Here is a 12,588-nt window from a genome sequence, read left to right on the forward strand (position 1 = left end):
GGACGTGTAGCAGATCGCGGCAGCAGATATGTCTGTCATCGGGCAAGCTGTGGCTCAGATGAAGACGAACATGGAAGCGGTCGTCAAGCATTTGCGCCACCACAGAGGTCCACCGCGAAGAGAGCAACAATGGCAGTCCAAGCGAGGCAACGGGGACCGAAAGGGTGGAGGCCAATAATGCTAGCAGCAACAGCAGCCTCCTGTTCCTGCACGGCGCCCTCCGCACGCCGGCCTGCCACTGTATCTCGGTGCAAAGGCCGGGTGTTCCACATCGAAGGGAGGCCCAAAACGTGAGGGACAGAGTCAAGCGGATCGGAGAGCGCAGGAGCGGGTCACAACACAGAATGACGGCGAAGCCGCGCGAGGCTATGCGATGGTGTGTGTGTGTGTGTGTGTGGTGGGTGGTTGGGGAGGAGGGGTGCACACGGTCGTAGCTCAGTGGACGGCCCGAACAGAGGCGCAGGATGACGCCTTGAGAACCGCGGCGGCCCCAGCGCGAGGCCGGAGAGCGGTGGAGGGGCCCGCCGCCAGCAAGGGTTCCGGACCTGCTGTCTAACGGTGAGTGCTTCCACAGCGAAGCACTCGGCCTATGTAGAGCCTCGGGCATCTGTGTCGTGGTTGTGGTCCCTGATCGCGGCACAAGAGCTGGCGGAGAGTAGAGGCCTGATTATGCGCGTAGCACTGGGCCACGGCTCATTGTTTTTTTTTTTTTGGTGTTGTCGGGAACCGTGTCAGTGCAGCGGACTCGATTCGTTCTGAGGGGGGCGTACAAACTTGATCCGCATCACACATCTCCTTGGCACAGCGCCATGCACGACATGGCCGCTGACGTCCGTAGCCCTAACTCGCGCTCTGCCGGGGCACTCCCTGACGTCACAGATGCTCGGCCCTGGTCGCCATCACAGGTGGTTCCGGCATGGGCCGGGACGGCGGAGGGAGGAGTGGGGGGTGGGTGGGTGGGTGGGCGCCCTGCAGCCTGAGGTACCCCCCCCCCCACGCACGGAGGTGTGGGCGCGTGTGTGTGTGTGTGTCTGTGCGCCGCCGCCTCACCCCACAACGATACACGCGCGTGATTGAGCAGAAAATACATACACGCACGCGCACAGATGCCTTCGTCCCCTTCTCCTTCTCCTCCCAACCGGCCTCAAATTTTGTTGCCGCCCTGCCCCCTCCCCTTCCCTCAGTCCCTCTATCTACGTGTCTGAGCCTCACCACATTCTAACCACACAGGGCTCCTGCGCCGGCACGCACTGCCACGATCACCGCCTCTACCGCCCACCTACCCACCGCCTCTCCTCCGTACCGGCCTTCCCGTGTTTGCCTTGAAGACTCGCCGGCTCGTTCACCACCGCCGTCGATAGCCGCACCGCAACACGAAACAGTGCACTGCTGTCCGACGGCTCCACACCCGTCTCTCTTTTCCGGATTCCTCCCCTCCTCGTCATTCTCCCGTGGAAGGCCCCGCATGCCGTGGGCGACCACCCTCGATCCCAAGGCCCCGCCGCCGCCGACGCTGTGCGTCACCGTTAGCAGCACGACCGATGTGCTCATCATCGCCGACATGCAGGTAGACTTCTTGGCACCTGGCGGCTCTCTCCACGTAAAGGGAGGTGAAGCGCTGCTGGATGGTATCAACGCCGTGTCTTCCCAGTTGCCGTTCCGCTACCAAGTCGCCACGCAGGACTGGCATCCGGAGAATCATTGTTCCTTCGTCACCCATGGCGGGCCGTGGCCACCGCACTGTGTGCAGGGCTCGGCGGGAGCGCAGCTGCACGCAGGGCTCCACACGCAGCGCATCAACGCGGTTATACGTAAAGGTGTCACGCAGCAAGCGGACAGCTACTCCGCCTTCGTGGAGGACAACGGGGTGTCGACGGGTCTGGCCGGGCTGCTGCACTCCATCGGCGCGCGCCGCGTCTTTGTGTGCGGGGTGGCCTACGATTTCTGCGTCTTCTTCACCGCAATGGACGCGCGAAAAAACGGCTTCAGCGTAGTGCTGCTGGAGGACTTGACGGCCGCCGTGGACGACGCGGCGTGGTCGGCACGAACAGCAGAGCTGAAGGACGCCGGTGTCGTGCTGCTGAAGAGTTCTGCACTCGTGGCGGAAGGCACACAGACGTAAGTGGGCGCAAGGGCGAGAAGGAGTCAGTTGGAGCGAGCAAGAGACGACGCGGCAACGAAGCGCCGGTGCGCGCGGTGTGTGCACAGTGAGGTGGTGCTGCTGTGCCGCCGCCGCCGCCGCCGCTGCGCTTACAGACGAAGCGATGCCGTTCATCTGGGTGGCCACCGCCATCACCGCCACCCGCTCTTCTCCTGGGGCAACCCTTTACGCTCCCTTTTCTGTCACGTTTGCCCATCGAAGCGTTGTTGATACCCCTTCCGTTGGCACGCGCACAGGCATGACGACGGCGACGGCGGCGGACAATGCAGACCTTAACTGCCTTCTAGTTCTACTTAAGCCTCGTGTCACATCTATACGCACGTGCACGCGCATGCGCACGCACAGGCGTGCATGCACGCAGCCGAGGTTCTCCTTTCCGCCTTCTTATTCCGTCACGAAACCCTTTTTTGTACGCGCAGCAACGTCAAGGACAACGTGGGCGCGCTAAGAACGAAACTTTTTTCGAAAACCGGAAGAAGTGATCGCATCACTTGAGAACGAGATTGTCTGCCACGTGGGTCGATGCGCTCTGCACGCACGCACACGCACAGCCTCCGCGCATTTCGGTCGCACTCTCTCACCCCCCCCCCGACACACACACCACCACTACCACCCTCCTCCTTCGCCTGTCTCGCTGGAATCGTGGGGACGAAAGGCGGAGAGACCATGAGAAAACGCGTGTGTCCGTGTGCCTGCGTGTGTGTGTGTGTGTGTGTGTGTGTGACGGAAAGCCTGGCGGACGTTCTTGCCTCTTGCTGATCGACGGCACATTGGAGGTAGGTATGCACGCACGGAAGCGGCAGAGAGGGGCAGCCACGAACAGCAACATGCCCTTCGTGAGCCACTCCATGCGGCATGCGTCGCGCCCTTCCACCAGCGTCGCCACCGCCACCGCCACCGCGACCTTCCTCTTCTCTCTCTTTTCTGCCGCTGTGATGATGCTCACCTGTCCTCCGCCGTCTCTCCCACACCACCACCGCCTCAACACCTCTCTCGTCCTCCTCCCCACTCCCCTCAAAAAAAAAAAAACAACGACGACCACCTTCGATGCGCCTCCGTACACTATATCGCGGCCCTCCCTCCATCATGCGCACAGGAGAACAGTGAAGCAACAAGCAAACAAGCAAACCATACACAAGAACAGCAGCAGCAGAAGAGGGGAGGCATCGTCACGCTACGTCACACCGCACCACGCCATCACCTCCCCCTACACACGCACACACAACACCCTTCCCTCCCCTCCCACTCATCCCCCACCCTCCTCCTCCTCCTCCTCCTTTTCGCCGTAGTTTACGTCCTCCCTTCCTTCGCTTCCTCCTTCCCCCATCTTGTTGTTGCTCCGCCCCCTGTAGCCACGTTCTATTAGAAGCGCCCGACGACGACGACGACGACGAAGAGAGAGAGGGAGCCAGCAACGACACGAAAGACCTCATCTCTGCCTCCGGCTTCTTCCGTCCGTCGCTCTTCGCCACTCTAACGACTTTTTCGTTCTTTCTCGTGCGTGTGCGTGTGCCTCCGACACCTCGCCACCACCACCACCAACCCTACTCCTCCTCCCTCCCCCTTTTCCCTTCTCGGAGCTGTGCCGTTCTTCTTTCTACTTTGGTCTTGCTCGCTTAGCGGCATCAGCAGCAGCAGCAGCAGCATCCTCTTCTCCGCTCCGTTGCTGCCGGCGAGGTCTAAACACACACACACCGCCACCACCACCGCCACCGCCACCACTCCCTCTGTGTGCGTGCATGCGTGTGCGTGTGTGTGTGTGTGCATGCGTGTGTGCGCCGTGACGCGTTGGTCGCTGCTGAAGACGAAGGAGGTACGAGCAGCACGCGTCCCTACACACGACACCACGCAGCGCTGTCGAGGAACGGAAAATACACGTATACAAGCGATACGCAAAGGCGAGGCAACAGAGGCAGCGCGTTGCCAGCGAGAGGGCGAACTCCCACGAGTGTTGCAGCGGCACACGCCCACACGCTCTCTGTGTGTTTGTAGTAGCGGGAGGAGCATAGGTGCGGGGTGGTGCAGTCCTTCATGTCAGACCTAGCCGCTGATGCGGGGAAGCCCCCGCAGCAGCAGCAGCAGTCATCACAGGCGAAACCGCCAGCGCCGGCCGAGACGCGGCTGAACGCGAACGCCAAGTCCTTTACGCCGACTGCCACCACCGTTGTTGCTGCTGGTGCTGCGGCCCCTGCGCATCCGCCCGCCAAGCAACCGCCGCCGACTCGCCACGCAGGCGCTAAGACACCACCGGCCGGGGCGGGCACCAAGGGGCCGCCAGCGAGTGGCGCCCAGACTTTGGCGCCGCCAGCCCCGCATCTCCCGCCGGCGCAGTCAGCTGGAAAGAAGGGCATGATGATGATGCCACCGCCGCCTAGGTTCCCGGAGATGGCAGGCATGGTCCCGGGCATGCCACCGCCAATGCCGGGAACCGCATCTACTGGCGGCATGATGTCCGCAGGCTTCATGCCGCCGCCGCCGCCGCCGCCGCCGCCGCCGCCGCCAATGATGATGCCGCCACCAAACGGGATGATGTTTCAGCAGTCCGGCACGCCTGGAATGCCGCACCATCACCACCATCCCGCAGGCATGGCGACGCCGCAGCAGCACTTAGCTTCACAGCACCAGCACCATCAGCAACACGGCATGATGCCGATGTGGGTGCCGCCGCCACCTACGCAAACGCAGCAGCACCAGCAGCAGCAGCAGCCGGGCATGATGATGCCCATGAACAGCATGATGCCGATGCCCATGCCCATGTCCATGCCCATGGGCGCTGCCTCTTCCCCAATGCCGCCGGGCCAGCGCAGCAGCGGCCCACAGCAGCACCCGCCGCAGCAGCCGGGGATGATGATGCCCTTCTATCCACCGCCGCAGGCCCCGCACGGGACGATGCCGCCCATGGCGAGCATTCCGCCTCCAGCGCCGGGTATGGGTGTGCCACGCGCACCCACTCTCACCGCCGGGGCAGCAGCAGGCGGTGCGATGATCCCGCCGCAGGCGGCGGGGGCCGCAGCGACTGCGGCGATGATGGCCCCCTCCCCGCACCACTCGTACATGCACCCACACCCGGGCAGCAGCACCGCCAGCAGTGCCAACGCGAGCGCCGCGGCCAGTAGCATCAGCAATGCCCGCAGCATCCACAGCAACACCCAGAACCACATCAATACCGGTATGCAGGCGACGGCAAGCAGGCCCGCCTCCATATCGATGCCGTCCCAACCGCCGCCACCGATGATGATGATGAACCACACCGGAAGCGCCATGATGCCGCCACCGCCACCGCCACCGCCGCCGCCGCCGACCGTCGCGGCGAACGCGCGCGTGAGCGTCGGCAACGCCACGTTGGCTGCACTGAACTCGAAGGAGCCGCCGAAGTTCTCGTGTGTGCTGCTGTCCGGCATCCCGGCTGTTGGCAAGACGACGCTCGGCCGTGAGCTCGTGAATAGCCTCAAGACCGACGGCATGGGCTGGGCCTTCTTCAGCGGCGCCGACTTCCTCACCGAGCAGCAGGGCAAGCGCTCCATCTGGGAGACGACGAAGGACGTCTTCGACGCGCTCAGCAGCCGCCTAGACGAGCTGCTGGAGAAGCAGCACAAGGACCGCAACATCAAGGGCCTCGTCATTGACAAGAACTGCAAGGGCATCGAGGATGTCTATTACCTGAGTGCGCTGCTGCTGTCCAAGAGTATCCCGTTCGTCGGCATTGTAGGCATGGAGTGCGCCGAAGACGACGTGCTCGTAAAGCGCATGGGCGGCGACGACTACCTCAAGGAGAAGCTCAAGTTTCACCGCGTCATTCACGCTCGCATCGTTAGCCTTGCCAAGAGTGCGGGCATGTACCGCTACGTCGACGCCACCAAGAGCAAGGAGGAGGTGGTGCAGATGCTGCGCACGATGGTGCTCGGCTGCTGCGCGCAGCCGCCGACGCGAAGCATCGGCAACCACCAGTACGACGACTCCCGCGCCAATATCATGGTGGATGACTACAAGGAGTACAGCGAGGTGCTCACGCACCTCTTCCGCTGCGTTAACAACCGCGGCTCGCAGTTCCCGGGCAACACCGACCTCGTGCCCTTCTCCGAGAAAGAGATGAAGGACAAGGGCCGCATCAACGCCATCAAGAGCCGCTACGGCATCCGCAGGAAGGTGGACGGCCACCGCTACCTGCTCGTCTATCGCGAGAAGAAGCTGTACCTTGTGCCGCCGCACATGCGCGCGGTGCTGCAGATGCCGTTGAAGGCGTGGCTCGGCAGCCGTCTCGACAGCGACAGCGTCGGCACGTTTGTGCTGGAGGGCGACCTCACGCGGCTGATCCGCGACCGACAGAAGGAGCTCTTCCTGGTGTACGACGCCCACTACTGGAGCGAGGCGGAGCAGCCGAGCAGCAACAAGATGATCCGCATGACCTTCTCCGAGCGGCAGGCCTTCCTGGCCGCGAACATGTGCAGCGAGTCGAAGGCGTTCTTTGCTCAGGACGGCGTCGAGTGCGTCGTCGTGCACCAGCCGACGCAGAAGATGTCGGAGGCGGTCGACATGCTCGACTCGGAGGAGTACCCAAGCGACGGTCTCGTCTTCCAGGCTGTCAACCCGATCCACCGCAGCGACCACGTCTTTGTGTGGCAGCAGCCGTCCTGCATGACCGTCGACTTCCGTGTCGGTCAGCTCCTCGACACACGCCAGCCGCCGGAGACGGACACCGACGGCATTCCAACCTCCATGAAGGGCGCCACGAGTGACCTTCGCCGAAACGCGAGCGGCACCGTCTCACCGCAGCAGCAGCAGCTCCCGCTGACAACGCGCCGCGGCAACGTCGACGCCTTCAGCGAACATCCCATTCGCACCTTCATGCTTGAGGTGTACGACAAAACGGAGAAGATGTACGTGCAGTACGAGAACGCCACGGTCGACGTGCGCCACCCCGACGTGGTGGAGGGCTGCATCGTCACGTGCAGCCTCGTGGACGACACCCCGCGACGCTGGGTGTTCCGCCGCATCCGGTATGACGTGCTGCGCCCGATCTACAAGCTGGACCTGGAGGAGCTGCTTGGCTCCTGCCTGATCCCGCGCGCGAAGTTGGTGGCGTGGATGCTGAGCGAGCAGATTGTGCCATCCGAGATCCAGCCGGATGGAAACGGGAGCGGTGCCGGGGGCAGTGGTAGCGCCATCAACGTGCCGAACGTGCCGCCGCCGTCGTACGATGCGGCTGCTGCGGCTGTCGCTGCGGCTAACGCCAAGGGCGCTGCTGCGTCGATGGGCATGATGCAGGGTTTGGCGATGCCGCTGCCTACGCAGGGTATGATGCCGCCGCTGATGAACGACATTGGTAGCCCGCCTGCCTTCCACGCCTCCGCCGCCGCCACTGCCATCCCGATGGCGCCGACGGCGCCGGCTCGCTGCATCTACCCATCCGCCTCCGCTATGTTGTCGCGCGTAGCGGCCGTGCCTACAAATCCGGCGCCGCCGCCCGCTGTCCCCGCCCCGCGGCCGCCAGCGCAGATGAGCACAGAGGCGCAGTTGAAGCAGCTAGCAAGCATTGTTCCGTCCTTCCATGTTGTGGATGGCAGCAAGGAGGGCGGGGCCGCGGCGGTGGCGGTGGCGGCGGCCTCGTCGACTCCTGCCGCGGCCGGCAGCAACGGCACTGCCGCTGGGCTCGCGGGTAAGAGCGCGGCACCGCGCGCGATGGGTGGCGCGGCCAGCGACGGCAACCGCAACTGCGCGCAGTGTCACAAACCAAAGCAGAGCGAAGACCTCCGCGTTGATCGCCGCGATCACCGGCACTACTGCTACTCGTGCTGGGCCAAGTCCGGCTACGGCTTCTGCGCCGTGTGTGGCGAGTTCAAGGAGGTGCGGCGGGAGTCCAAGGGCCGCCAGAAGGGGTCCACCGTGTGCGCGCCGTGTGGAAAGGCAGCCGCGGCGGCGGCGACGGCGCCTGCAGACGCCGCCAGCAGTAACGCCTCTCCCGCAGCAGCGACGACGGCAGCTGTGGTCGTGAAGACAGCAGCCTCCGCCCCGACAACGCCGGCGGCGAGCGCGGCGGCGCAGGAGGCCGCGGAGGCCAAGGTCGATGTTGTGTTGCCCTCCGCAAAGGCCAGGAAGAAGGCGGCGGCAAAGGCGAAGAAGGCTGTCGGGGTCCCCCCTGCGACTGGTGAGGCTACTCCGAGCACGGGCAGTGCCGCTCCGGCGGAGGCGGCGGCGAAGACGACAGGTGGCGAGGGTGGGAAGGCGGTAAAGGGCACCGGCGGCGGCAGCAGCCGGGCAGTGGCGGAGAGCGCGCCGTCGAGCCCGACGACCGGCAAGGGTGGTGACACGGCCCACGGAGGGAAGAAGAAAGACAGCGTCAAGGTCTCATCCTCCTCACTCGATGCGTCGATGTCGGCCTCGCCGCCAGACGCGGCGGCGGCGGAAGCCGCGCTTAGCCAGGCGCCAAAGTCGGAGAAGCCGTCGAAGAGTGTACCCATCCATGCGGCCGCTGCACCCGCTCCCGCGGCCCCGGCGGTGGCGGTGGCGGAGGCGCCTGCTGCAAAGCCTGTGGATTCGAAGGTCGCTGAGCCACCCGAGGAAGCTGTAGCTGCCCCCGCCGCACCCACGACGTCAACTGCCGTGCAGGACCCGTCCAGGGCGCAGGTGCACGAGGAGAAGCGTAGCGTTGGTGGCTGCCGTCAGCAGTAGTGAGGGCGCGACCATCACCAGCTGCCCCCTAGCAAGCCCTGAGCCAATGCCTAACAGGAGCGCGTAGAGGGAAGCGTGGAAAGCGTCCATCACACCTACACCACATCACAGTCCAGCCCTTCTCTCCGGCAAGGATGGAAAGAGAGCAGGGGGAGGGGGGCAAGACGCGGCTCGCGTGGACGGAAAGGGCACGAGTGGCGGTGGCACTCGCGTGTGCCAGTGTGTGTGTGTGTGTGCGTGTGTCCCTCTCTCTCTCTCTCTTGGCCCCTTTTCTCTTATTCATGCTGTTGGCTATCGTCGACAGCGGCGGTGATGACCACAACAATACGACAGAAGAAGACGATAATAATGACGTGTGGCGTCTGCTGTGTCGTTCTTGCACTCCCCTTCTCTCCCTCCCTCCCTCCCACACGCACACAGACAGACAGACAGACACGCGCGCCACACTTCAACTGCTGTGCGTAGATTCCCATGTACATTTTTTTTTCCGCCGCCACGGCGCGTGCTGGGGAAAGGAGGAAGGAGGCGCCTGCCTGCTGCTGTTCCGTTTTCGTTGTCGTTTCGCCACATCGGCAGTGCCCATCACCACCGCCGCCGCCGCCACGCCACCCATTCTTCAGTCCTTTGTGCGTGGAGGGGGGGGGAAGGTGAGAGGGTCTTGTTGGCCTACCACTGCTTCCGTTTTCCGTCGGTGCCTCACGCCGGTCTTGCTCACAAGCGTAGGTGAGGAGCACGGCGACGCGATTCGCCCCAGCATCGTCTACTGCAGCCACTTCGCTCGCTCACTCTTGCATCGTCATCCCTCACCCACCCCCTCTCTCCCTCCCTCCCCTGCAGCGAGGAAGGATCGTCATGGGCGCCGGAAGTACCGCCAATGCCTCGGGCACACGCACGCGATCTGCAGAGAGAGACCACTCTCGTTAGGTTGTATTTTATTTCCGTTGTTGTTGTTGTCTTCGCTCACATCCCTCTCATAATCAACGCCCCGGCAAGTAAAGCGAAGAGAGGCAGCGGTGACGGCGGCGGCGGAGGAGGATGGTGCGTGTCTTCCGTGGTCGACAACGCCATCAACAGCAGCGCAAGCCGTCTTCGTCTCCGCTGCTCGCTCCATCGCACGCGCGCACCCGCTCGATGGTCGTGCTGCCGTCGTTGTTTCGCCGTCTCTCATAACCCGTTCTCCCCCCCCTCCTCCCCCTCATCAGCATCCCCGTCATCATAATCGTTAGTTGACGTTGTTTTGGTTATGTTTGTGTGTGTGTGTGTGTGTGTGTGTATCGGCTTCGTCTTCCTAGCTTCCTTTTCTCGTACGCCTTCGCATGTGTCGGTCACACGTAAATCCTTCCCCCTCTCCCTCCCCCTCATCAGGGCTTCGTCCTCTCCTCGTTTTTCTGGTCGTCTCCTTCCTTCAAGTGTGCTTGGCGGTGTTCATCATGGTCGTCATCGTCGTCTTGTCGTCTTCTGCTGTGTTTAACTGAGGGATCTGCCTGTGTGTGCCTGTCTGTCTGTTCTGAAGCTGATCTGCGGATGTGGAATCACGTTCTCGGCCCCTCCGTATGCCTGTCTCTGTCTGTGTCTGTCTGTGTGTTGTTCCTAATCGGTGCGTGCGTGCGTGTGTGTGTGTGCGCGCTTCCTTTTATGTCTCCCCTTCCTCCCATACCCCCTCCCCCTCCCCCTCCCCTCCCCCTCCCCTCCCCCCTCTCCTCGGCCACCCCTCCATGTTGTTTACGTTTTTCATGTGTGTGTATGTGTGTGTGTTCGCTGATGTACATTGATGTGTGTGTATGTATGTGTGCATACGTATTCCATCGGCAACGCCTCACATGATTCACCCGTCTCTCCTCGTCTCTCGTTAAACGCTTGTTGTTGCGATGTCTTTCTCCCTTTCTCCCTTCCTCCCTCTCTCTCTCTGTGCCTGTGTGTGCGTGTGCGTGTGTGTGCGTGTGTGTGTGTGTGTGTGCGTGCCTTTCCGTACTCTCGCTATCCCTGCGTGTCTCTCTTTCTCTCTCTCATGTCCCCGCATCCATGCCGCCTCTCAGGGCATAAAACAGAAAGCAGACACGCATCACAGAGAAAGGGGCTGGGAACGCAATCTGCGGCAGGCACGTGTGCACACACAGACACACCGAGAGTTCTGTCTGTCTGTCTCTCTCTCTCTCATCATCTCCCTTCTTGTCCTTCTCTTCTCCGTCGCGTAGGCCGTCTTGTCTCACTCATAAGGCTGATCCCCAAATCAGCCGCCGCCGCTGTGACTCAAGTCGGCTGTCGTACTCGTCTTTCCGTTGTTCCCGTTCCCCCCCCGCGCTCTTTCTTATTGCTCGCTCCGCTGTTGTCGTGGATGATGGCAAGGTGTGCACCCCCGTCGCTGTTTCGTTTTTGTGTGTGCGTGCGCGCGTCTCGTGTTGAGGTTTGAACGTATCTCGGCACATGTGCGAAACAGACCCAGAGAGAGGGAGTGAGGGGGAGGGGGGCTTCCTGTATGGTTCTCTCTCTCTGCGTGCGGGTGGGTGTGTCACGCTGGCGCGACTCTTTCGGTGATGGTGGTTTGATCCCATTAGGGTTCAGCTGATGGATATTTGGTTGGATGCGTCGTTGTTGCTTCGCCTCGTTTCACGTTGTCTGATTTGTGTGTGTGTGTGTGTGTGTGTGTGTGGTTGGGTGGGTGGGTGTGCTTGCTGGATCCAGTCGTTTTCCATCACTTGTTCGTTGTCTGCTGTCTCTTCTTGCCTTCGCTCTGGCGTGCATGTCTGCGTGCGCACGCGTGCGTGCTGTGCTCAGATATATATATATATACACGTATGCAATACACACGCGTGCGCACCTGTGCGCGCCCGACCCCTAATAAAAAAAAAGTTTGCCTAATGAACGTTGTCTGTCCTCGCCACCGCTGCCGTCACTGCACACCTTCACTACCTTCACCCCCCCCCCGTCGAACGCCCCTTTCTCTGTCTGATGTGTCTGTGTGTGTGTGTGTGTGTGTGTGTGTCGGCCTTCTCTGAACCCTCACGTGTATGCTCTACACATCACACACCGGCGTGCACGTGTGCGTCATCGTTGTGTCTTCGCCTCCGTTCTCCTTTGTAGTTGTTGCTGCGATGGCGGTTCTGTCTCTGGGCGCCGCCACGTGTGTCTCCGCCGTTGACGTGCCCTCGACCGAAACATGCACACCAAAAATCATGTGGATACGTGTACGTCTGTGTGTGTCTGTGTGTGTGTGTGTGTGTGTGTGCGTGCGGTTGTACTTGCTAAGCCGAACATCAAGGCCAATGCCCGAAGATCAAGCGTAGAAGCGAGCAGACAAGGAGAGAGAGTGAGGGGGAGGGAGAGGGGGGGACGTAACCGAGTCAGAGAGTCGTTCGTGGCAGCAGCCGTACTCGCACTCCTGCACACACGCAGCGCGTCCAGGTCTTTCGTCCGTGCAGATGCACGACCGTGCCAGCAAGCTCGATGGGCATCCGCTGTTTTGGCACGCGTGTGTCTGTGTAAGGAGGCGCGTGGAAGTGTGCCGCCACCACCACCCCCTCCTGTGCCCGGGAGGATCTCAACTGGCTTTGCTGCCGTGTCTGTGCGTCCATGTCCGCCAATGAGCGAGAGGCATGGACGGATAAGGGGGGGGCGTCGACCCTGCGCGTTCGATCGAATACAATCACGAAGAGCCGCTCCGTGAGCACGCGATGCAGCCGCCCCCCGCCCCCTCCCCACCCCTAACAGGCGACGTCGCCCATCACCGGTTGGCGTACGGGGGGGGGGGGGGGGGGCCC

General features: G+C 62.5%; 2 protein-coding genes across 2 annotated transcripts; both read left to right on the forward strand.

Moving 5' to 3' along the window:
- Nucleotides 1-1,465: 1,465 nt before the first annotated feature.
- LDBPK_010470 (alpha/beta-hydrolase-like protein) lies at nt 1,466-2,122 on the forward strand (the record flags this gene model as incomplete). Its single annotated transcript, XM_003857812.1, has 1 exon — nt 1,466-2,122. The coding sequence occupies one exon, from the start codon at nt 1,466-1,468 to the stop codon at nt 2,120-2,122; it is 657 nt and encodes a 218-aa protein (XP_003857860.1).
- Nucleotides 2,123-4,510: 2,388 nt separating this feature from the next.
- On the forward strand, nt 4,511-8,830 carry LDBPK_010480 (hypothetical protein, conserved; the record flags this gene model as incomplete). The annotated part of the gene is made up of 1 exon (XM_003857813.1): nt 4,511-8,830. The coding sequence occupies one exon, from the start codon at nt 4,511-4,513 to the stop codon at nt 8,828-8,830; it is 4,320 nt and encodes a 1,439-aa protein (XP_003857861.1).
- Between the last annotated feature and the right edge of the window lie 3,758 nt (nt 8,831-12,588).

Source organism: Leishmania donovani, chromosome 1 (assembly GCF_000227135.1).
Source record: "Leishmania donovani BPK282A1 complete genome, chromosome 1".
In the NCBI taxonomy this organism is placed as follows: Eukaryota; Euglenozoa; class Kinetoplastea; order Trypanosomatida; family Trypanosomatidae; genus Leishmania; species Leishmania donovani.